General features: G+C 33.7%; 1 protein-coding gene across 4 annotated transcripts in view; it reads right to left on the minus strand.

Annotated features, from left to right (window-relative positions):
- The window catches only part of mRpL4 (mitochondrial ribosomal protein L4), a 137,824-nt gene that overhangs the window by 53,848 nt on the left and 58,109 nt on the right, over positions 1-25,867 (minus strand). Inside the window, exons 1-2 of one of the 4 annotated variants that reach the window (XM_035370313.2) lie at positions 7,993-8,055; positions 7,416-7,478 (exon numbers count right to left, since the gene is read on the minus strand). In XM_035370313.2, coding sequence (XP_035226204.1) covers positions 7,416-7,457 — 42 coding nt within the window. In that variant the 5' untranslated portion in view covers positions 7,458-7,478; positions 7,993-8,055. The other 3 variants (XM_035370314.2, XM_035370312.2, XM_035370311.2) reach the window with 3 other exon arrangements.

Raw genomic sequence — 25,867 nt, forward strand, 5'->3', positions numbered from 1 at the left:
AGCAACCCTCTATTTTTTTTTTTTCCCGCCGCCATTTTGTCTTCACGAAGTAAAGACATGTTTCTTTTCTTTTTATCTACTGAACACTTCTTCCAACAATCTACTAGCCGAATTACACTTATGCTAGAAATTTTATCTAACAAAACTGCTTAATCATGACAAATATTCACTGCAAAATTGGGAAAAAGTGCACAATACCATACTCCTTACGCGTTTTTCAAAATAACACATACACATAAACCATGTACACGTCGACTTATTTTTACTTAAAAAAACATCCCAGAATTACACAAAAATGGCATTGCGCACACTCTTCACTATATCCATGTACACTGCTTTTTTCTCATAAATTAGAAAAATTTCACGAAAATACATGACAATTTTCTCAATCTTTAAACCCGGTAAAACGAACATATATGAAATTACCTGATCGCGAAAAAGTATATATCCTTTCCAAATATGAACATTTCCACATATAAAATAAATAAAATATCCAAAAACTTTTACCTCTAAATCATCTATTATATTATAAACGTCACCAACAAATTCATACCGCAAGCATTACAAATACTTAGTGTCAAATATTTAAATTATTTCCATGCACGTTTACTTCAACTAAAACGTATAACAAATTCCTACAAACATAAAATTCACAAAATAACTATCATTTAATTAAAAAATCACTAAACCATGTACACGTCGACTTATTTTTACTTAAAAAAAAATCCCAGAATTGCACAAAAATGGCATTGCGCACACTCTTCACCATATCCATGTACACTCCTTTTTCCTCATAAATTAGAAAAATTTCACGAAAATGCATGACAATTTTCTGAATCTTTAAACCCGTTAAAAAGAACATACAGTCAAAAGTCGTTAATTCTAGCACCCATAATTCGGAATGATCTATAATCCGGACCTCAAAGCTAAAAACGTTCTGCGCATGCGCCGCGTTGACACATGCGCATAGGCGTTTACGCGTGCGCGTAAGACCTCTTACGACTGCGCATTTGCGTGTGCGCAAGTGCAGAATACGTTTTCGCGTGCGCGTTATATGTATAACGGACGGTGTAAGCTAAAATTATCTAATTATCTATTTCAGTTAATGTTGATGATTGCGTTGTTCCTTAATTTTCGAATTGGATCTGGCTTATTATTTTTTGCAGCCTGTAAGAGCAATACTATAAAAGTAAACTTGAACTTTCGATTATGTCAAATAGAATTTTTGATTCTGGAGCTCCCAAAGGATCGTACAAAACGAAAGTATGTTTCGATGTCCATCAAACAAAAAGTGGAATTGCTGCAAAAAATGGTTAAAGACATGAAGAATGTGACAGAGAGGTTAGTGAAAACGAAAAAATTTCGATTGACAAGTTAGTCGGTATTCTCGGCACAGCAATTAACGGGACTTGAACAGCGGAACTTTGTAAGTGAACAAAAAATTATGTCTGTTTATAGAATTAAAGAGAAAGTATTATCACATAAAACGAAGCAACTTAAACAACTTACATTGAAAGAAATGTTTAATAAAGTAAACAAATAAATATTAAGCTTTTTTTTTTTTTTTTTTTTTGTAAATTTTGATACCCTTTAGATCATAATTGTTCTTTATTTCATAAATTACAGTTTCATATTTTTAATTTTGGAATTTCTGCATGCCATCTTACGCGATTTAAACTGATGATCTATAACCCGGAAAAATCGATAATTCGGAAGCTCCGAAGTCCCGATTAACGACTTTTGACTGTATATGAAATTACCTAATAACAAAAAAGTATATACTCTTTCCAAATATGAACATTTCCACGTATAAAATAAATAAAATATCCAAAAACTTTTACTTCTAAATTATCTATTATATTATAAACGTCACCAACGAATTCATACCGCAAACATTACAAATACTTAGTGTCAAATATTTAAATTATTTCCATGCACGTTTACTTCAACTAAAATGTATACCAAATTCCTACAAACATAAAATTCACAAAATAACTATCATTTAATTAAAATATAATTAAATTGAAAAACACTACTTAAAATATAAATAAGCACATACATTAAATTAATAAAAATTAGCTTACAATCCTAATTACTTTAAACTAAATCATTGCTAATAACAATTTTCCCAATAATACCAAATTACTTTACTTCCACCTTACATTTAGAACAATGCATAAAAATAATATCCTCAAATAATTAAAAATACTAACTTACCTAATCTTCTTCAGAATCTTGATTAAGTGTCCGATAAACATTTCTTATTTCTGTTTCAGGATCTTTAAAATCATACTTATAGTTCACAGCAAGGTACCAGGTAAAATAAATAACTTAATAAAACATCTTTACTCAGGGTTGCCACTCAAACAGGAGAATGAAATTCCCTGACTTTTCCAGGTGCGTTTCAAGAAAATTCCAGTCTATCCGCGTAATGTACGTTGGCTACGCTAAGAGGTAAATTATGGTATTACTTGTATTGTGTAGCAAATTCACTTAATTATTCAATAAATCCCAGAGGACATTTATTCTTAATTATTCTTGGTATACTTTGTTTGATAATTTTGTTTACTTTTCCACTTAAGAAACTTAAGAAAATTTAAGATATATACATTGGATAAGAAATGTATGTTTTATTTAATTATTACTCATGATCATCACCAGTTCAACACGAGGCTAATCCGGTCCTTATAAATCACAACGCAATGCTAAATAGTTAGGTTAGATTTTAGGTAAATTTAATTTGTGAGGTATGTTCTTAAAAAGCACCTTAACACTTGAAAACACAAATATAATTATAATAGTTGTTGTTTTCTCCATTGAAGATTGAGATTAGAATCTTCCCAATCTGGAATAAAATAAGGCTTTTTTTGCAAACATTCTGTAGCTAAACGAAACAAAGAAATCTATTTTAATAAATTGAGGTATTTTATATTTAGTTCGCAGCATACATAAGAAAAAAATATGTGCATTAAATTTTGTAATGGTATGTCATCATACTGCTAGAATTCATTTCAAGATTATGCCAGAGAAAATTTCCTGAAATTTAAAAATATTATTTACTAATAATTAATAAATTTAGAGGGAAGAAGCATCATTAAGTTATACGAATAACAAAAATAAAGATAATTACTTAAAAATTGAATTAGAATAATCAACGATATTTTAGCGAATATAGTTATATTACATGGTTAGCCTAGATGACAGATTACTATTTTTTATTTTACTGCAAAATGGCAAGGTATTTATTAAAAAGAAAAGTTTAAAAAGATTTTGCAGTAAAATTCTAGTATACGGTAAGGCTTTGGCACGATTTTGAAAATTGTCGCCAAGACCAAAATGACCCGTTTACTGCGCATCATCATGTCGCCAAATCCATACATGGAGATTATTTTAACCAAAAAACGTCTATGCAAAGAATCTCTAATTCTTTGGTCTATGTAAAGAAGAAAATTTGCCAAGGGATTTGGCGACGGAACCTGGCGGCCAGAATTTCCCTCTCCGCGATGTGTACCGGAAATTGAGAAACGTGTTAAGAAGAAATGCTCTTTGACAAAAAGAAAGCTACGAAAATCCGTTTTTAACCCCTTAACTGCCGCGGGCGTATATATACGCCTTGCTCAGCCGATGCGTTAACTGCCCCAGATGCACAGCCGATGCGTTAACTTTGCGAATAATTTTAGGTGTAGCAGCGCAAAGCAAATGATAGCAGTTTGGAAGGACGTATATATACGCCTGGGGCAGTTAACGCATCGGCTGAGCAAGGCGTATATATACGCCCACGGCAGTTAAGGGGTTAAATTATTGCGAAAAATCCAAGAAGAAACGTTTTATCATAGGACGTTTCTTCTTGGATTTTTCGCAATAATTTTAAAAACGGATTTTCGTAGTTTCCCCCCACCCTGAAAATTACTAACCTATGAATTAATTTACTTATTATTATGTACTACGCCAAAAAATATTTTCTTGTGCCGTGCGCTACAATATAGCAAGTGGTAAAGTGTCTCGCTCCGCATCTGCGAGTGCAATCCAGAGCTGTAACTCGAGAAATAAACAATCTCGTTGTTAGGCGACGTGTGCACCATGTTATTTTCATTTTTGCGATAAATGCTTATCGACGTGGTGTTCACGTCGCTCGCAGTTTGAGACAAAAACATCTCGATGCACGTCTTTTTAGCGCAAGTGGTTAAAGAAATTTTAAAGGATATTCATTTAATGAACTCTTGATAACGTGACCTTCGAACTTCGACACAGGTTTCCAGCTTTGGCGGCAGATATATCACGCATGCACAGCTGTTTCCCTCTATGATGGAACGGAACCACGTCTGTTGCAGAGAGGTTTTCCTTCTTTACAATACATATTCTTTGATTCTAACCTCCATGGTACCGTATACTAAGATTAAACCCATTTTGTTTTATACGAGAACAGGTACTTTCTTTAGTTCATGCACTGCACATGCGATTCTCGAGAATACTGGAAACCAAAAGTTGCGGGAAACTTGCTTTGCCTTTTTAAAAGGCAATCAAATTGGAGCTGCGAAAATTGGCTCTATGCCAGCAGACACTCACGTGATAGGCAATTCGCCAAAAAAGTTATCTCTTCCGACGTCGGCGCAAAAATCGCTTTTTTTGGCGGGATCATTGTATGAACTTCCCTGACTTTTCCAGATTTTGACAAAAATACTTAAATTCCCTGACTTTTCCCTGAATTTTTTGGTCAATTTTCGAATTCCCTGACTTTTCCCGGTTTTCCAGGTAGCGTGGCAACCCTGTTTACTTCTATCTCGCACAACCTTAAAGAAACACTTATTACTACCCCTTTCAATCCCACTGAATACCTATTTTGAATTCACTTTAGTTAGGGCCATGGGATCCAAAAATTAACGAACACTGTTTCACACAACACAAAATAATGCCAAATACAAAATTTCCAGATTTTTTCCCGATTTCCCCCCTTTTCCGATTAAAGAATTCGTCCATTAATATCACATGACATATCCCATGATCTCTCATTTCCCTCACACAAAATAATGCGTAATCAGAACTGAGTACTGCTCACATTATAACCAAAGTCCCAGGTAGTAACCTTTATCGCCTCTAAAATGTCGCCAAACTACCAGTTACCACATTCTAAAGATCAGCCTAAATAAGTAATGCTTTTATTTTTATTATTGGTTATTGTCATCTAAAATTATGGCGTAAATTTTTATGGCGTAAAATTTTAACAAGATGATATATTGTTAATGCTTTTCTAACAATAATCTTTCAGAGAATGGCAGGTGTGACATAAATAGCTGATTAAATTGAAATAAAAAATATTATTGATTATCTAAGATGACAGAATAGTTTGATGCATCCCCATGATCATCAAAATTAGCAAACCACTACTGGTGTAAGGAATACAGTTCAAATGACTCTTGAAAAATAATAAAATAATTTAGTTCTACTTTTATTAACAATGCTACTGAAGAAAATTTGATTACTATTGAAGGTTATTTGTATTGTAAAATATATTATGAAAAAGACAGGTATTTGTTTCAACGTAAAATGCTTTAAGCTGTATGCAAATAAATTGAAAAAAAAAAAAAAAATACTGAAAACTTTATGTAAAATGGATGTACTAAAGTCATGCATTCATTAATTTATTACATGGGCATGGCTCTTTAATTAATTTATTACATGGGCTCTAATTAATTTAGTACATGGGCATGGAAATACATCAGTCAACAAGCAAAATACTTAAAAATGAAAAAAGACACTTGTAATAGAAATATTAGTATTCTATATGAATTAGAGCAAATACATATAAGTATAATGTAAACGTAAGTATGAGAATACTAATTTTTATTTTTTAAATGAATTTTTACTTCCCATTACGTTTAACATATTTTTTCTGTGCTAACTTGAATTTAATACAAATTTATTTTCATACATCATATTTAAACAGTTAGTTTGACATCTACATGCTTAATATCCGTGAATGTTTACTACCATATGCTTAATATATTGTTTTGTCTGCTAACTTGAATTTACATACACTAAACACGGCGAATAAAAATGCAATGGCACCAACGGGTTCTCTGCGGATGAAAACCCGTACATTGCCCTAAATAAGTGCTATGAAAGTTATTTTCGAAGTTACTTTCAGTGTCATGGCCTACTATCTAGCATAAGAGATGAAGATAAAACTACATGATACTACATAGCAGACATACATATAAGCTACATTGTACACATATATGATTTACTTGGGAAATTAATGTATATTACATCTCATTGGACCAAAAAAAAATTTGGGGGAGGGGAGGACGGAAAGGTACTTTAATCCAAAAAAAGACAGACTAAACAGATGTCCTTCCAGTAGTGCTTTTACCAAGAATACTTTTCAAAATTAGAGTAGACTTAAGTGTACTTTTTGTATTATCGCAAAGTTGTTGTTTCATTTATCGCTAAGTCAAGGAAGTGTGCAATGTCAAGTTTGTGCAATTCTCTGAAGTTTTTTTAAGTGAAAATAGGTCGACATGTACATGGATAAAGTCAAGGGAGTGTGCAATGCCTAGTTTGTGCAATTCTGTGATTTTTTTTAAAGTGAAAATAGGTCAATGTATACATGGATATGGAGTTTGTGCAATTCTTTGACCTTTTATTTTGTCTTTGTGTAGCGGTGATTTTTAGTGCTAAAATCACTGCTACACAAAGCCGAAATAACAAGTCAAAGAATTGCACAAACTTGGTATCCATGTGCCACCAAAAATCGCCAATTTTCACCAAACTTTATCAGTAAATATACTTTTACCAAATTAACTACCAAGCAATTGTTTTACAACTTCTGATAATGGTGGGCATAGTAACTAATAGTGAACTGGAAGATGTAAAACAGTGCTATGTGACAAACGTCAAATTTTGCAGGAGCCAATAATAATAATAATAATAATAATAATCCCATTATTCACAAAAACATCAGAAATTAATAACAAAAAATTATGAGATTGATGTAACTAGGATCCATGTAATTCAGCACTTTTCAAACATCTTCTGACATTCTTAAGAGGAATAGAATAGCTTTTTATTGTTCCTGTAAAATCTGGCTCTTGTCTTATAGCCCCTTTTTACATCTTCCGATTCAATTTAAGTAGACAAAATATATTTGAAATTTTCCCCATTTAGTGAGATAAAATATTAATATAACATTCACAAGCTTTAAGACTTTTTTCCACTATATAAGAATAATTTATTTAGCCATCGATTAATACCTTAAGATTCAATAACATTAAATACGTTTATTAAAATCAAGATTTTTTTTTAATATTAATATACTTTAGATCAAATTTAGAAGAAATATTTTAAAGTAGATACCTCAGATATAATACAGGAAAATGCAAGTGTAAAAAAATTAAGTACGATAGGAGAGAACTTACTTTACTTTTCAAACATGATACACAGCGCTTTACTGCTAACATTTTTCTCCAAAGTAACAAAATCTGCAGAAAAATTATACAATTAAATACATAGATTTTTCTATTATATTATTACATAATGCCTAATAGATAAATACATTTAATTTAAAATAACTGCGATTCTCGTATACTGCAACAACCTAATTACGCATTTTTGCAAACCATAAAAGATGATAAAATAATGTTTTTAAAATGCAGTATCTAAACAAATGTGAGCTGTTAAGTGTGTGTATAATTAATGCGAGTTAAATCAAGATTAAATTTCTTACAAGCAAAATTTAATTTTCCTTATTTGATTAGTTAGCGTAATATTCCTTCATTTCAAAAATTAAATTCACTGAATTTTTTTCTTTCGGCTATCAAGGTTAAAATTAACTAAGACCTATAATCACGCTAGAGTCGAGTCAATCAGCGAAATCATAATGTTACATGGAACATTCTTATTTCTTATTACATTACTGAATCTTAAAAAAATCTTTTCTCTTACACTAATAAATTTTAAAAAATAATATCTTAATATTTACGAAAGTAAACGCACCAAAACAATACACCTTCACTTCATTTCCTAGTTCAAAGTAGCGTTCAGTTCTGCGGGCTAACGCTTCACGCATGCGCAGTGATATGATTCGCTAGCGTAGGCTGGCATCTGTTATACACTATTGTAATATTCCTTCATTGTTGATGGGTGGTCATAAGATTGGCGATTAATGTTGTTCCGTTAAATATTGTCAACGCTAGAGTTAGCCCTGACTTACCGGTTTATTTGTGTCTTATATTTAGTATCATTATTATTTATAAATTTGAGTCACTAAACTAAAAGATTTTAGTGAAGTTGTGTATGTAGACTAAAAATTTCTTCAACATAAACAACACCCATTTTCTTTCGCTACTTCTAGCTATTGACAGAATACTTGAAATTATACTTAATTTTTGCAGCCATTGTCACGTACTCGCCTCAACAAATTCAGAACTTGTTCTCACAATAAACCCGAACAACAGTCTGTCCTCATGTTATTCTTTATCATCTTAATGAAATTATGCCACAGAGCTCCTACATTCCAGACGAACAGTTTGGCTTCCGTCATCTTCACAGTACTAATCACCAGCTGCTTCGTGTCATCAACTATATTACTGACGGTTTCAATTGTAAGTTCCCTACCGGAGCCATTTTCCTTGATATTGCGAAACCTTTTGATAGGGTATGGCACCGGGGACTTATATACAAACTTATCAAGTTAAAATCCTCGATCATTGTATTAGATAATTGCTTCCTATCTCCAAGACAAAATCTTTGCAGTGAAGATTGGCAGTTCTGTTTCTTCCACTAGAAAAGATTTCGCTGGAGTACCTCAAGGATCTGTACTTTCTCCATATGTATATAACATTTAAATTTACGATATTATTAAGTACTTACAAATTACCATTGCTCTTTCCGCTGATGATACTGCAATTATGACCGAAGCTTCTACTGTTACTGATGTCCAGCTCCTTCTTCAACATTACCTCAATCATCTAAAAAATTGGCTCACTCTTTGCAGGATTGCAGTTAATACCGAAAAATCAAAAGCAATAATTTTTCGCAAAGGTCAAACAAATTTCATTCCACCTAGACCTCTTCTGTTTGATGAAGAAATTGACTGGGTTGACGAAGTTAAATATCTAGGAGTCATTCTTGATAAAAAATTGACTTTTCAGAAACATCTTAGGGAAACTGTGAAAAAAATCAATATCACGCTTGCAACTATGCGCCCACTTCTTGGCAGAAGAAGTCATATGTCCGTTTCTAATAAACTCCTCTTATATAAATCTATACTTCGACCAGCATTACTCTATGCTAGTCCTGTCTGGGGCCACGCTGCGTAAACTCACCTTCAACACATCCAAATTCTTCAAAACAAAGCACTCGGAGAGATCATCAACGCGCCATTGTTCATTCCAAATTCCTATATCCACCGTGATCTCAAAGTAGATACAATTCAAGATTATATTCAAAAACTTGCCAGAAATTCCTTCTATTCAGTTCTCACTCATCCTAACAACTGCATCAACTCTCTTAGATATTCTCCATTTCCCAGAGAAAAGCACAAATATCCATCTGGCATTCTCTATTATTAACATTTTTTACTTATACTAGATTCTTCAGTTCACTGATTTGGACCTTCAACCAGACACTCACCTTTTTCGTCGACTGATGACGGCCACATGACATTTACTTTCGTCTTTTGCTTTTACTGATGTTCTTCACGTGATACAAAGTAAAAGGAGGAGCTGCTTTCTGAAACTCAAATTCACTATATGTTGTTAGTAGTAGTTTGGCCTCGGTTATACTTAATGATTTAAAAGGAGAATCAAAATTAAAGCCTATAACCATTTTTTTAACACGTAATTCAGCTGTTATATCTGCTTACAAGGACTCCCTATCTGCGACATATAACTGTCATTCAGCAGGACATTCAAGGACACCTTAAGCCTTCGGGCCCCTATGCCACAGCATTCCTTGCATACCCTTATTTACGCCACTGACTGTAATATACTGTTCAGGATATTTACAATATAAATCTTACAGCAAGTTATTCGTTGTTTATAAGCTGTCAAAAATATTTTAAGTTCTTCTACTAAGCCTAATTTTCCTTAACATTTTTTTATAGCTCCTTAGAGCAGAAAAATTTGCTATTTTCTTCAGAATTTAATTATGTGGGGATTATAAACATAGTAGTTACGGATTCTATTATTTAGATCATTAAGAATGTTTTCTACGTATCATTTGCAGTTCACTGTGGGCGGATAGTGAAAACGTTTACAAATTCGCAAAAATTACTGAAAAGCAGGGTACAAATGCAGCTTATAAAGAAGATCTTCAGATCCTGAATTAAAAATATTTCAAAATATATATGTACATGAATATCCTTAACTATAATACGTAATGGTAAAAATTAGCTGCTGTAGGCTGCAAAAATATTTTTAAAATAATGATATTTGGTGATTCAGCAGTATTTTGCAGTTACTAGTTTCCATATGTTGTTTCTCAAAGCTCAATTCTATAAGCAAAAAATGTAAAGCAATAACGAATAGATACATTAGGAATCTTAATTTGAGTTAGATATCCATTTATGAATTTCTCTTATTTATTTCATTTGTAGAGTCATTAGTTTCTTTGATGATGGAGACGTGAAAAATGTGCAGTGCCTTCGCCGGGATTCAAACTCCGGACCTCCCGAATACGCGTTTAATATGCATCCAGTTATACTAGAAAGGCACTGGAAAAGAGGGAGAAAACACCTTATATACGCCCCCCTTTGCCGCCCAGACGGTATAGTGGTTAGGGGAGCCTGAATGCGATACCAAATGGCCCCGGGTTCGCATCCCAGAGAAGGCATGGATGTAAAATTGTCTGTCCCTTCATAGGAGATAATAGTGGCCGCCTATTAGGTGCTTCCACAGTAAAATGGCCGCCACTTCAGGCCTTAGTAGTAGTCAATGCCGTTACAGGCAAATGACTGCCATTGGAAGGAAAAAAAAATCCCTTTTAAAGGTCGACTGGGGATTAGGGGACCCAGTCGCCAAATCTTGGTGATGACGAATTATCGTCCACCACCTTTTAGTTCGGGCGCTACTGTAGCGCCATTAAGTCTTCTGATGCTGGAGACATGAAAAACTCGTATTTTCATTTTATTAATTTTTAACTAATTAAATGAAGTTTCACAAGCATTGTACTCACGTTCAATTAAAACTTACACATTTTCTAAAAAGTTTTTTTTTTCTTCAGTCCTTTTGAGACACTCCTTTTTTAAGTTGCACTATTTATTGTTATTGTCTCTTCTATTTACTTTAAATCAGACTAATATCTTGAAATTTGTATTTTGTTTTACCTTTTTACATTGTAAGACATTTTCGTGTGATCACAGGATTTTACAATTTTATGTATAATTTTTAAGGACGTTTTTATAATTTGTTTATTAAAAAATATTTCATAATTCATAATTTTGTGTTGGAGAACTAAATTAAGTAGGGAAAAGAGATAGTTCAATGAGACTCTTAATTCTACTAATTCGTTGCCTAATTACTTGATTGATTAATTACTGCGTTCTTAGTCTCAGTGAATTAGTCGGAACGAAACTTGTTTAAGCTATCTAATTAATCGACCAGATACGGAGCTTCAAAACACTTTTCCAAGTTCCAAACACTTCCAAACAAGTTCTGTTATGGAGCTCCAAACAAGGGAGATTAATCCATGCATTTTTACTTTTTTATTTTTTACTTTATGCATTAGGATCCCCATATGTTTTAGTATCTTAGATTTTTACCTTGTTGCTTTGATATATTTAAAATACTTGGTGAAATTCATGTCTTCTGACTGATGAGTTGGATACACATCATGACTTTCTTACTTCATTTTGACTATTAAAATATACTTTCACTCCCTTACACACAGGGTCAGTTTAACACCTTTTTATTAGAGACCCTAAGCTCTTAAAAGACTTTGTTGTCCCCTTTAAGTATGTTTAATTTAGTTTTTCTTCGTTACTTCTCTCTCTCGGTTTTGGTTTAGCTGCACGCATTTCATGGTGAAACCTGAAATGGGAAGTTTTTTGGTGCTGCCTTTCCTGAATACTTTTTCGTGATGCCCCTACCTTTTTATGATGTCCTAAGCCTGTGTTTATATTGCTTAATGATTAATCCGTCCCTGCTTAAACAACAATTAATAGAAAAAGATATGCAGATAACCAGGGTTGTTTTTAGGCCATTGGCTGCCTGTGTACTATCCTAAGTTTGCCGCCCCCCAAATATAAAACAAAAAAATGCTCAATGATTAATAAAATTTTCATCTCATACTCACTAACTACTTACATATGACAAATTGTAAAAAACGTACTTACGTATGACAAGTACTTATAATGAATTTAAAATATTTAGGCGTGGTGTCGCGAGAGTCTAATCGCCCTTGATATTCGCTGCCCGCGTACTTTTTGGAGCTGCATCCCCGCTAGGAACGACTCTGTAGGTAACCCTCGATTGACGCAGTAGATTGGTTTCCCCGAAAATGCCGTGTAAACGGAAATCGTGTAATTCGAGTCTACACAGTTATTGAAAAAAATACTCATGTAATAAATTCACCAAATCCATATGAAACAATATTATTTATTTTTTGTAAAATAGAAAGGTATGCACATTTATGCATTTAAATTTATGCATTTATGCATTTATGCATTTTAAATTTATGCATTTTTAAATAAAAATATATTAATTCAACAAAATTCTGTACATAGCATAATTAAAATTTAAATTAAAAATGTTTTTATTCTGTTTCATCTTCACTTAATAACACGGCGGCTCTTCTTACTGTTGCTGATTTGCTCAGTTTTTCATTCTTTTCGTACTCATCTTCTTGATGTATGGCAGGACCTACTTTAATAGAATTCGTAAACAAAGGTAATCACATCGTTATTTGGTTCCTTACAAATTTCCTGATATAGAGATAATTACGCAATTCTCTTCCAAACTTTAAACTTATTTTCATGTTCGGACCATTCTCAGCAAAGAAATTTTTCAGATCTTTATGCATTCCAGATCCTTTATCTACGTAGCGTATTCGGAAACTAAGTACCGTTTCATTCTAGCGCCGTCGCAGCGCTGTGGTAGGCGTCCCGCGCATGCGCACTAGTCTTTCTTGTTCACTGACTTTCAATTGTCGCCATTTTGGTTGCTCTATGTTGTGTTTTCAGTTTGCTGTGCACATTCAAAATGTTTAAGACAATTAGTTCTCCCGCTGACTGTGAGATTCGTGCCGTGATTAAATTTTTGAACGCGAGGAATGTTAAACCGGCAGAAATTTATCGTCAAGTCACAGAAGTTTACGGTGAATACGCGATAAGTGATGGAATGGTGAGAAAGTGAGTAAGAATGTTTAATGCAGGTCGAACAAATGTCCACGCCGAGGCTCGGAGTGGTCGGCTTTCTGTTGTCACCGATGATTTGGTAAGGAAAGTTGATGAAGCAATTCATGAGCATAGACGCTTCACAATGACAACTCTTTCAGAGGCATTTCCACAAATTTCACGTACTGTTTTGTTCGAAATTTTGTCTGACCGCTTGAATTATCGCAAACTGTGTTCCCGATGGGTTCCAAAAATGCTCACTGATGTTCACAAAACAAAGCGACTTGGTAGTGCCCTGACATTTCTCACGCGGTACAGTGATGAGGGAGAAAACGTTTTAAACCAAATTGTGACAGGTGATGAAACTTGGGTGTGTCATTTCACACCAGAATCGAAACAACAATCGATGGAGTGGAGACACACTCATTTTCCGAAAAAACAAAAGTTCAAAGTGACAATGTCATCACAAAAAATTATATGCACTGTCTTCTGGGATAGGAAAGGCGTCTTGCTTACTGAATTTCTTCCCAGAGGTGAAACCATTAATGCGGCACGATATTGTGAGACTTTAACAAAACTAAAGCGTGCCATTCAAAACAAACAAAGAGGAATGCTCAGTAAAGGAATTGTGTTGCTCCATGACAATGCTCGGCCCCATACTGCTGGTGTCACTCAATCGTTAATTCGACAGTTTCGTTGGAAGCAGTTCGATCACCCGTCGTACAGCCCGGACTTGGCACCGTCCGACTATCACTTGTTCCTGCACATGAAGCGCGAGCTTGCTGGCAAGCGCTTTGGATCTGACGATGACACGAAAAATGCTGTGGAGTCGTGGTTATCGAAACTGGAGGGAAGTTTCTTTGACGATGGTATACAAAAACTGGTCACCCGCTATGACAAGTGTTTGATTATTGGCGGAAACTATGTTGAAAAATAGTTTAAGACATGTATTTTCATGTAAAAATAAAATTGGATTCGAAAAAATTGTATTATTATTATTTTTTTTTTCCAAAACGGTACTTAGTTTCCGAATACGCCTCGTATAATCTTTTCAGACTCGCCGGACGGGGTTGGTGGTGTGTTGAGTTATGGCAAAGCACACGAGGGCTATCTGCCTAAGGGGAGGGATGTCTACGTGGAGGACTTTTTCGTATGCACGTTACACATGGGGAAAACCACGAAAACGCTCATGCAGCCAGCCCGTTCGCGGGATTCGAACCTCGGACCGACCTACCAGTGTTCAGCGACTTTACCGCTCGGCCGCTGGTGGGCCCGCCGGACGGGGAATCGATGACAAGTTCTATCAATTCACCATCATTCAGTTCAGTTATTTGCCTATTAGTTCTTCAGTTTCATTTAAAGCCATATCATCGAATCCTTCTCCTATTTGATGTATCGAATCTTGTAATGTTGTAACATTTTTTCTGTATGTTGGCTTGACATTTCATTTAAAACCACCACATCTCACCTGACAGATTTCCAAGAAGCATGTAAGGTAGAATTTTTGATTTCCGAAACGACGTAATAATTTTAGCACAATCTAGAATAGAATATTTTTCCCAAACGTGGGTAACACTAAATGCATCTTCAGAGTCTAAATCATCCAAAATCTTTTTGAAAACATGTTTCAAGTAATATGGCTTTAAAGTTGAAATAATACCCTTGCTTAGATCAGCGACTTTTGGTGGCAAAAATACAATTTTAACACTGTCTGACCCGAAAGTGTTAAAATTCAAACTCCTGTTAAATTTATTCCTCACTTCTTCAACCATGTTAAACCGAAATCGTGCAAATCTAATGCCATGAAAATTGAAGGTTACTTGTACCCTTTTTGTCCCAGCAAGAACTAATTCAGGCAGAAAACTTTCAAATCATTCTACTCATTTAAAAAAAAGTTTTTGGTAAAAATTCGTTATTGATATAGACAGTTAAACATTGTAAAAACGACTATATTTGGAAAAGAAGCGTTATTTTGCCACTTCTGAAGCGTTTTGAAATTTCGAAATGTTAAATTTTTATCAGAAAAATTACTTTTAGCAATTTTTTAAACAATCTATAGCATAGATATAGGAAACTATCTGTAACGATAGCATAGCTAATTTTTACTGATATTTTTCTTTTCAAATCTATGAAAGAAGTTCAATTTCTTTTTTACAAAAATAATCTAAAATTTAAAATTAGAATATCATTTAAAAAGCACCATTATTTTCTACATTTTTTTCAAAATGACATCCAAATAATTATCGTTATAAATAATCGAGTCCTGTTGTACAATATATAAATAAAATTTTGCCTTTAAAAAAATTGTAAATTTTCGTCTTTACATTGAAACACAAAATAATTAACAAGTCAACTAACATAAATTATTAAAACTATATATACTACTGATAATTAACGCATTAGTTAGTTTTCCAACTACTTTCATAATGCTTTTTACTTCCTTGTTTACGAAGTAAAGAAAGTATTGTAATCGCGAAAAATTTCGGATATCATATTTCAACGAAAATATCCATTTTGACTTCTCTCGAACCTATCTAAACGATGTTTTTTCGTGATATCTGTATTTACGGACAGAATAAAGGTCTCTTGTACACAAAATGGATTAAAAAGTGGATTTAAAATAGATTCAGAAGACATTTTTTGTGACTTTTACACGTACGTACAAATATATGCATGTATCTCGTCTAACTCAGAAACGAGTAACCTCAGAACTTTGAAATTTTATATATGGGACTCCTATAACATGTAGTTGTGCACCTCCCTTTTTGGTTGCAATCGGCGGAACTAAAAGTATATATATATATGTGTGTGTGTGTGTGATGTACCAACTTCAGTCGTAGCTTAAATTATCAGACGATAAGTTTTAAAAAAACACAGGATCCATTTATTATTATTCAGGAGAAATAGTAGTTACAAAATCAGATATCCGGAGTAAATAAAAAGAATTACTAATAACTTTTTGTATGAAATTTACTGCATCGTGACATTTAAGAAAAGCCCCCGATATTCTTTTGCGAGTCCTTTTATAGCCTCTGGAAAGGCGGAGCTTCCAAGAAATGACGTCAGCCTCGTCAACCAATCCAGTTCGCTTTAAATATTTTCAGAACATTCTAAACCTGCACGTGTAGAAAAGGCGGGAAAAACAACTTGACTACAGGGCTGTGGATTTAATTCCACGTACTTTCAAATAAGAGAAAGTCGCCATTAAAAATGAAAAGAACATACAGTTAGAATTTTAAGTGTATTCTTGACTATGAAATTTTATTATTACAAATATATATATATATATATATATATATATATATATATATGCTTTTAAAATAAAGTAATTAAAAGTTAATTAAAAAGGCCTATGACTAGACATACTTTGTTACACTCTGTTACTCGGCTAGGTGAGCTCAGTTTTTTGTTCTTATATATTAATAAACTGTGCATTTTTTCGCTTTGGAAGTGATTGAATAATATTGTTCGCATGTTTCGGTTAAGATTTTCATGCCTTTAGTTAATCTGCATGCAAAAGTGGTAGAACTATCAACAATTTGAAAGTTGTTTAAGTGCTGGTAAGTCTAACGGAGTAGCCATTTATTTACATTTGAAACTTAGCAGAATAGTTAATCAAGTTAGTTTCTGCACCTTCAATGTCTTTTTACCGAGTGAGACCTAAATTAAACTTTCGGTTTTGTGAATAGAAAAATCTGTTTTCTCATACGCTGGCCAAATTGCTTCTTTTTACCCAGAAACAAAATTTTAATTGTAAATATTTTTAAAACTGTTTTAACTGTATTTGGTGTGGTGTTTTGAGTTTTTCTATGTCCTTCAGTTTTGAATTAAGATGTTTTGAGTTTTTATGTACTTTTTGCCTTGCCGCGAAGTGAGAACTGAATTAATTGAATGAGAAATATATCTCTAATGAAATTCGAGGAAATAAATTTAAATTAAATGCATCAAAATAGAACATGTGTGTAATTTAATAGGTCTTACAAGGAAGCCATGTGGTGCCCAAATCAGATTTTTTCCAAGATGGAACGAGGCAGCATTTTGTGACTTTCGAAAATTAACTATTAAATTATCTCTGATACAGTTCGATATAGAGCGGTGTAGCATGTATAAAAAAAATGTCAGTATTTTAAGCTCTCGATTCCGAACTACATTTGATCTGCAGTGAGACTCAGTTTCTTAATTAAAAGTATGCTTTGTACGATGTTATCTGTTCTGTTTTAATTTTATCCGCATTATCTCTTTACAGTCTCATAATTACCAATGTAAATTAATAAAAACTGATATGACTCAGAATCGTCAAAGTGCACCATTTTTCGTTGCGTCCGCCTGCTGGGCTGAGAGTCTCTCTGATTAACTAACACTAATTCAGAAGGCAAACAACAAAAATCAGCGTTATATTTACAAAATTTCCACAAGACTAGTTTCGATGGTTTTACCGAACCACCATCCTCAGCTGCAAAACCGCAAATGAACAAGATAGGAAAAAATGATTAGATAAGATAAGAAAGCCTGGACAAGAATAAGCAAGTGGAGCCATCTGTTGGTGAAACCAGAACTAAAACATAATTTCTTTAAAGGCCGAAGGCAAATTTGGATTGGAATTAGGATCGTTAACTAGAATAGAAAGATTTTTATGAATGTGAAATGCCTCTAGAAAATCCAGTTCTCCAATGGAAGATATTTTTTGAATAATTTTCGCAGCAGAAAAATTGAAAGTGTGATTTTCGGACCAACAATGTTGCGCAACAGAAGACTTCTGTGTTTTCTTTTTTCTAACATATGCCTCATGTTCCTTGACGCGAAATTTTAAGGCTCTCTTAGTTTGGCCAATGTAAATTAAACCACACTGGCAACGAATCCTATAAATACCCCAGGAATTCATATCCAGAATGGGGTCCTTAAGTATGGAACTCGGAATTTTATTGATGGGAGAATAAACAACCCGAAAGTTAAATTTCTGCAAAATATGTGCAACTTTATAGCTAATTGATGGAAAGAAAGGAATGACAACAGAATTTTTATAATCTCCTAAAACAAGAGTGGGCCTTTTAGTGTGTTGAGATGAGAATTTTTTAACTGCTTGATTAATAATGTTGGGTGAAAAGCCCCTGTCAATAGCTATTGCTTTTAAATAATTCAGTTCTTCATCAAGGGCTAGTTTGGAGGAGCAAACTTGAAGAGCACGGAAAACATAGGAATAAAATGAAGCTAACTTTTGTTTAGTCGGATGACATGATTTAAAGTGTGGTGGAAGGCAAACCGATGAAGGTTTGCGGTAAACTGTAGTACTGAAGTTGGATGTGTTACGTGTGACCAGAATGTCGAGAAACGGAAGAGAATTGCAAGTCTCAAGTTCAAAAGTTAACTGAATAGCAGGATCAATAGAATTCATTGTTAAAAGAACTTTATTTAAATCATCTTTATTACCTTCAAACAGGGTAAAAGTATCGTCTACGTATCAGAACCATGCAGGGAAGTTTAAAGTTTCAAACAATTTTGATTCATAATAATGCATGTAGATATCAGCCAGGATGGGACTGTTGCAACTTATGATCTTTTTCCTTATTCTTATTATTTACATTTAACAACATCGATAAATGAAATTTTGCTTACCTTTCTTAATGAATATCCACAGGAACGCTTGGAATTCCTTTTCATTTTTATCACACAGAAGCTTAATTTACAGCTATTCACAACAATTGTCTGCTTATATTAGAACATTCATCATGTTTTTTTTGGTTGCCACTACATCTATCTCAAAAATCCGCAATGCGGTAAGAAAAATATAACAAGCTAAAAGTAAATTGTAGCTGAGCCCTCTCGTGCCCAGCTACAATGCCGGTATTTATATCGCCTTGTAACATCCTCCCCCTCGATGAACTCTTGGTTCATCAAAGGATTGGATTCTGAAGTTATTTTAAACACTAAATGTTTTTAATGTTCTACAAGTTTAAATGTTCATAGATGCAGGGTTCGCAATTTAAGTTCATTGTATTCAGTTCAAAGAGTTCAAGTCATTTCTAATGGGTACAATAACTGCACAGGACACGAAGATGAGTTCCATTAGCTAAACGGATAGTGCAAGCCCTTATTTTCCCATCTCGTCCTGGATGACACTCCTGTACAACTCCCATCTTCCATAATAATCTTGGTAATTTTTCTTCATGTACTAGAACTACAGAGCCTTTCAAAAGATCTTTTACGGCATTACCTCTCTGAATTTGTTTCACGTTTCTAATTTCAAGTAAGTATTCTCTTTTCCATCTTTTCCAAAACTCTTCTAATAACCTTAGCCGGTATTTATATCGCCTTGTTAAATTTTCTTTATTTGAATCAGGTTCAAGAATTTTGCCAGATGGTAAGGATGTCAGTCTTCGTCCAACTAGAAAATGAGCTGGCGTCAGCGGTTCTGGTTCTCCAACTTCACTATAAACATACGTCAGTGGACGGGAATTCAATGTCGCCTCAATTTCAATTAAAACTGTTTCCAGCTCTTCAAATTTAAGTGAAGCCTTCTGAGTATTTTCTTCAAACATGACTTGATAGATCTAATAAGCCTTTTCCAAAAACCGCCTCACCAAGCCGCCTTCTCCACATTGAATTTCCACTCAATACCTTTATTACCAAAATAATTTTGAACTTCTGTGTCCTTGATGGTATTCCATAGTTTTTGTAAATCCTTGTCTGCTCTTTTGAAGGTTTTTGCATTGTCTGAATATATTATTCGACATACTCCTCTTCTTGAAATAAATCTTCTAAGGATTATCCAATTAAAGGATAGAAGAAAATTATTTGCTGTTTGGCTAGACACAAGCTCCAGATGCACTGCTCTGGTTACAGCGCATGTATACAGAGCAATATAAGCTTTCCCAGTTTCATCCTTTGTACTCATAGGATCAGCAAAATCAAGTCCTACAACTTCGAAGGGATTTGCCTCTGTTATTCTTTGGATTGGTAAAGGAGAGATATCCTGACTTAGTGGCTTAGCTTTAAATCTGTAGCAAATCACACACTTATTAATATTACTCTTTACACGCTGTCGACCCTTAAGTATCCAAAATTTTCCCCTAATTTGAGTTAAAGTTTCAGCTACACCAGCGTGTGCGTGCGTTTCGTGACAATCTTTAATGATATAATCTGTGAAATGAGATTTCTCAGGTAGTATTGCTGGGTATGTTTGATTATAGCTTAACTCAGCATTTTGAAGCCTTCATCCTACTCTGAGTATTCCATTTGAGTCTACAAATGGATTTAATGTAAATATTTTCGAACTATGTATGCTTTGTTTCATCTTTAATTTCCTTATTTCTTCTCTAAAATTTTATTCTTGAGTTTTCTTGATCCAGAAATTCTCTGCTTCATTCATCTCTTCAGCCTTAACAGGTCCAATTCTTCTTAGTTTTGGGTTTTTCAAATTATTGATAAATCTGAAAACATAAGATGTTATTCTATATACCTTTTTTATGTCACTAAAGTTCTCGATAGGAATGATATTTTCAACAATACAGTTTGCTGTTAAAATTTCTTGCTTCTTTCCTTTTCGTTTCTCAGAATTTGTTATTTTATCATCTTCCTTAAAATTTCTCGAAGATCTGGGCCAAACGTTCTTATCTTTGACAAGCCAAGGTGGGCCATACCACCACAGTTCATTTTTTGAAAGGGTTTCTACCTTTTGTCCTCTCGTCAATAAGTCCGAAGGATTCTCATGGCTGGGACAATAATTCCAAAAATCTGGATCAGTTTTCTCTTGGATTTCTAGACACCTATTTCGTACAAATTGTTTCCATTTTGTCGGATCAGCCTTGACCCAATGTAATACAATTTCTGAATCTGTCCACATATAAATCTTCATTTCTATGTTTTTCAACGAATGTCGGATGTATGTGATGAGTCGAGCTCCTATGACTGCTCCTAAACGCTCCAGTCGAGGTAACGTAACCCTTTTTATGGGAGCAACTTTTGCTTTGGACATAACAAATGATGTTTTTGTTAACTCATTTTCATTGTATCTCAAATATACAACGGCCCCATATCCCTTTTGGCTACTATCTGTAAAACAGTGCAATTGAATATTCGACAGATTTCCTTTTGACAGATTGTTGAAATAATGTCTTGGAATTTCAACATTTTTTAATTTAGGAATTTCATTATACCAGGTTTTAAATCGATTCTGCAAATCTTGATCAAGTGGTGCATCCCATTGGTAACCTCTTTGCCAACATTCTTGCATCATCATTTTAGCTGCAACGACAAAGGGAGATATGAAACCGATAGGATCGTATAGTTCGCCCGCAACTTGAAGAATCTTCCGCTTTGTTATTTCCTCAGCCGGATCCTTGAGTAATTCATCTTTGATTCGAAATTTCAGTTTATCTGCTTCATGATTCCAAATTTATCCTAACAAAGTGCTATTCATTCCGTCTCCATTAAACTTCGTATTTTCAGTTGCATTCCAAATCGCATGTAATTGTACGTTATTGATCTTCCACTTTCTCATATTGAAACTAGCAAGCATCATAATTCCTTTCACATCTTCATAAATGTCCGCAGCTTCTTCCTTATCATCTGTACCATGAATCAAATCATCTACGTAAAAATTTTCTTCAAGAAGCTGACAGATCTTCGAATATTGTGCTTTCAACTTTCTTGCATGATGCTTTATAGTCGCTGCTAGTAAATAGAGCCTACAGGTTGCTCCGAATATTACACACGTCATTCTTAAAATCGTCGGGTGCTCCTTTTCCTTTGAAGGCCAAAGAAATCTTACTGCATTTCTGTCCTCAGGCTTCAACAGAATTTGTAGAAAAGCAGCTTCGATATCTGCAGCAAATGCTATTTTGTGTTGACGAAATTTAATTCGCAAATCTAATAATTCAGGGTTTAAATTTGGTCCTGAATGTAAGCAATCATTTAAAGATAGACTGTCATGAGTATGCGAGGAAGCATCAAATACGACCCTTAATTTCGTAGAATCGTGATCTTCTCTAATTACACAATGGTGTGGCAAATAGTAGATGTTTTCTTCAAAATTCTTCGGAGCCTTTTCAGCTATTCCTTTATTTAGATAATCTTCAATTACCCTTGAATACTTGTCATAAATTTCAGGATTTTTCTTAAACCTTCTAAGTAAACTGTTCCATCTGTTTAAGGCGATGTTATAATTACTACCCATTTTGTTCATATTGTCCTTCCAAGGTAATGAAACTTCATAACGATTGGTTTTATATTCAATAGTTTCTTCAAATCTACGCATAACTTCAGTGTCATTCTCATTTATTGAATAGTCATGTATTTTAATTGCATCTAAATCCCATAGCCTTTTTAGAGCTGCACTAATTTCTAAATCATGTGGATGTGAAGTATTCTCAACAATATTCATTACCGTAATTCTGGAATGACGTGTAGAAACATTACTTAATGCTTCAGTTCCGCTTATAGTGTAACCAAATAAGGTTTCAGAGGCAACAAGACCCTTTGATAATCTTTTAACCTTCCCAGTGACTATTTTCCAATAATAATCATTACCAATAATTACTGATATTTGACAGTTATGGGCACCTATACCTGTAGCATCAGCAAGTCTTATCGAATTTTCCTTACAATAATTAAGTATTTCCTTTCCTGGCATACCAATAACAGCTTGATTAATTTCTGGAGCTTCAAGAGCTTCAATTATTATTTTCCCAGGTCCACATATATCTTTAAGAATAACCTTAACCCTTTTTAGCCTTTTAACTGTAGGCTCAGTAGAGCCGAAGGTGTAAATCTGAAGTTCTTCTTCCCCCACAACACTTAATTTTAATTGTTTTGATACTTCTGTCAGGATGAAAGATTTATGAAAGGCAGAATCGAAAATGAGTCTTACATTTTTTCTTCTATTCTGACCTAAAGCTATTGCATTTGCAGTTTGTAAATAAACCCTATTTTTGTTATCTCTTTCCGAAATTGACGCCACCACTGTGTCTGTTTTAAGCTCACCTTTATTTTCCTGTTTATTTTCAAATTTATTATCATGCAAAATAGTATTATGCCTTAATGAACATAAATCACAGCGTATATCCGAGCTGCAACGGGCAGATGTATGAGACTTACGAGATCATAAATAACATCTGTTAGCCAATTTTAATTTTTTTCTTTTTTCCTCAATTGGAATTGCGCAATTTGAAGTAGAATGTTTCAAAGATTCATTTTCTATCTTCCCACAAAATATACAATCGGCTGTTGATGTATTCGTATTCAACGACGCAACTGCTGAAACAAAATGTTTGTTTTTGAAGGCAGTATGATATTTCTCACTTTTAATAAGGTCTCGCGATTGATGTTTATGTTGTTCGGTTCTAATGTTAAACTCGGAATAGTTTGGCGATGTTTGGAAAAACGTACACTCTCTGCTTTCAACTTCCTTCTTCAGAAATTCCAAAATGTTAGACACTGTGGTTTCTGTGTCAGGGGTTAAAGATCGATTAAACTCTAAAACCAATTGGCTAGGAAGTATCCTCATTAACAGTGGGCATAACAAATAGCTGTAAGAATTCGAAGTAACGTTAAGGGAATCAAGGCTTCTAATTTCAATTTCTAAGCTATCATATAAGTTACGTAATGTTTTAATATCATCCATTTTTTTAACTGGCTTTAAATTCAGCAGACGATTCATATGTGCATTTATTAAAATGTCCTTTCTACCAAACCTTTCTTTCAGAATATTTATTGCCTTAGCATAATTTTCGGCAACTAACGGTAATCCCTTTATTGACATTAAAGCTGTGTCCGTTAGTAAAGATGTGAGGTAATTAAATTTGTCTACATCCTTTAAAGCAGAGTTATTATGTATAGCAGATTCGTATTGAGCCCCAAAACTTTGAAATTCACATATTTTGCCTTTAAATTTATTTATGGTTAGTTTCGGAAGTTTAGCGCCATTTGTATTTGTGTTCTCTACCGTATCTATAGTAGCAGAATTAGATGGCAACTCATTTAATTTAACACATTTTCTATTTCTAAATATTCTACTGATCTTCGATTTACACAAGGTAATTTTATTTTTATATTCCAAGCTATCCTGTATTTCAGTTTCGTACTCTTTTTCATCTGTTAGGATAGATTCGATTTCAGAGTTCAATATTAGTATATCGTTTTCATTTTCATTTAAGATGGATAAATCATCTTCTAATAAATCAAATTTAATATTATCCGATTCTATTTCCCTTTCCATTTTAGCTATCAGTCTTGTTACTGATGCTCTTAACATTCCTCGCTTCTTTTTTAGTGCTTTTAACTTATTCATCTTAATAATCAATATTCAATCACTAATCGAACAATAATAAATACTTAAATCGCAATATATCTAAAGATCACTGTTATCCCGGGTTTCGGCACCATGTTGCAACTTATGATCTTTTTTCTTATTCTTATTATTTACATTTAACAACATCGATAAGTGAAATTTTGCTTACCTTTCTTAATGAATATCCACAGGAACGCTTGGAATTCCTTTTCATTTTTATCACACAGAAGCTTTATTTACAGCTATGTACAACAATTGTCTGCTTACATTAGAACATTCATCATGTTTTTTTTTTTTTTTTTTTTTTTTGGTTGCCACTACATCTATCTCAAAAATCCGCAATGCGGTAAGAAAATATAACAAGCTAAAAGTAAAAAACGCTGCGCCCTCTCGTGGCCAGCTACATAAACTGTAACAGGGACTGAGGGGGCTTCCCATGCCTAATCCCTCAGTTTGCTTGTAATATTTATTTTGGAAAACAAAATGTGTTTGTTTCAAACAGAGTTGAGGGAGAGAAATTAGCTCATCAATTTCGATGCAAGAGAAATGAAATTCGCGAAGTCTGGTTTCTAGACATCTTAATGCACCCTCCACCGGGACATTGGTGAATAATGATTTTACATCAAAAGAAACCATGAGTAAATTACTAGGAGAAATGTTTTTAATCTTTTGTACAAAGTCTATTGAATTTTTTATGGTGTAAATGTCATTGTCTAAGAGAGTGGAAAATCTAGAAACCAAATATTTAGCTAATGGATACGAGGCAGTACCTAAATTTGATACAATAGGACAGAAAGGAATACCATTTTTATGAATTTTGGGAAGAGCATATAATCTGGCACAATTCGCAACAGATGGAATAAGTGAATGTTTTAAGTTGCTTGAAATGATTTGCGAAGATTTTGATCGCAGTTTTTATTTTTGACAAGTCGGAAGGTGAAGGATCTTTAGGGATCGGATTATATGGTCCTTCGTTTAAGAGTTTAGTGACACCATCGATGTAAGTGTTCTTATCCATGACGACTATCTGGCCACCTTTGTCAGCCTTTGAAATGATAATATCCGGGTTAGAATGAATTTCGCGCATTGTAGCTCTTTCTCTCGCAGTTAGATTTGGTTTCAAAGGTTTATTATTGAATTTCACATTATGAGCGATAAGATGCCTAATCATTTCTTTCTGTGAATCTGAAACTTTACTGAACTTGAAAGCTTTTTCGATAGGAGCCAAAATCTTTGGAATCGAGGGTTTACAG

The sequence above is a fragment of the Stegodyphus dumicola genome, chromosome 12 (assembly GCF_044657685.1).
Source record: "Stegodyphus dumicola isolate Sdum_Otavi_A_Nest chromosome 12, ASM4465768v1".
Taxonomy (NCBI): Eukaryota; Metazoa; Arthropoda; class Arachnida; order Araneae; family Eresidae; genus Stegodyphus; species Stegodyphus dumicola.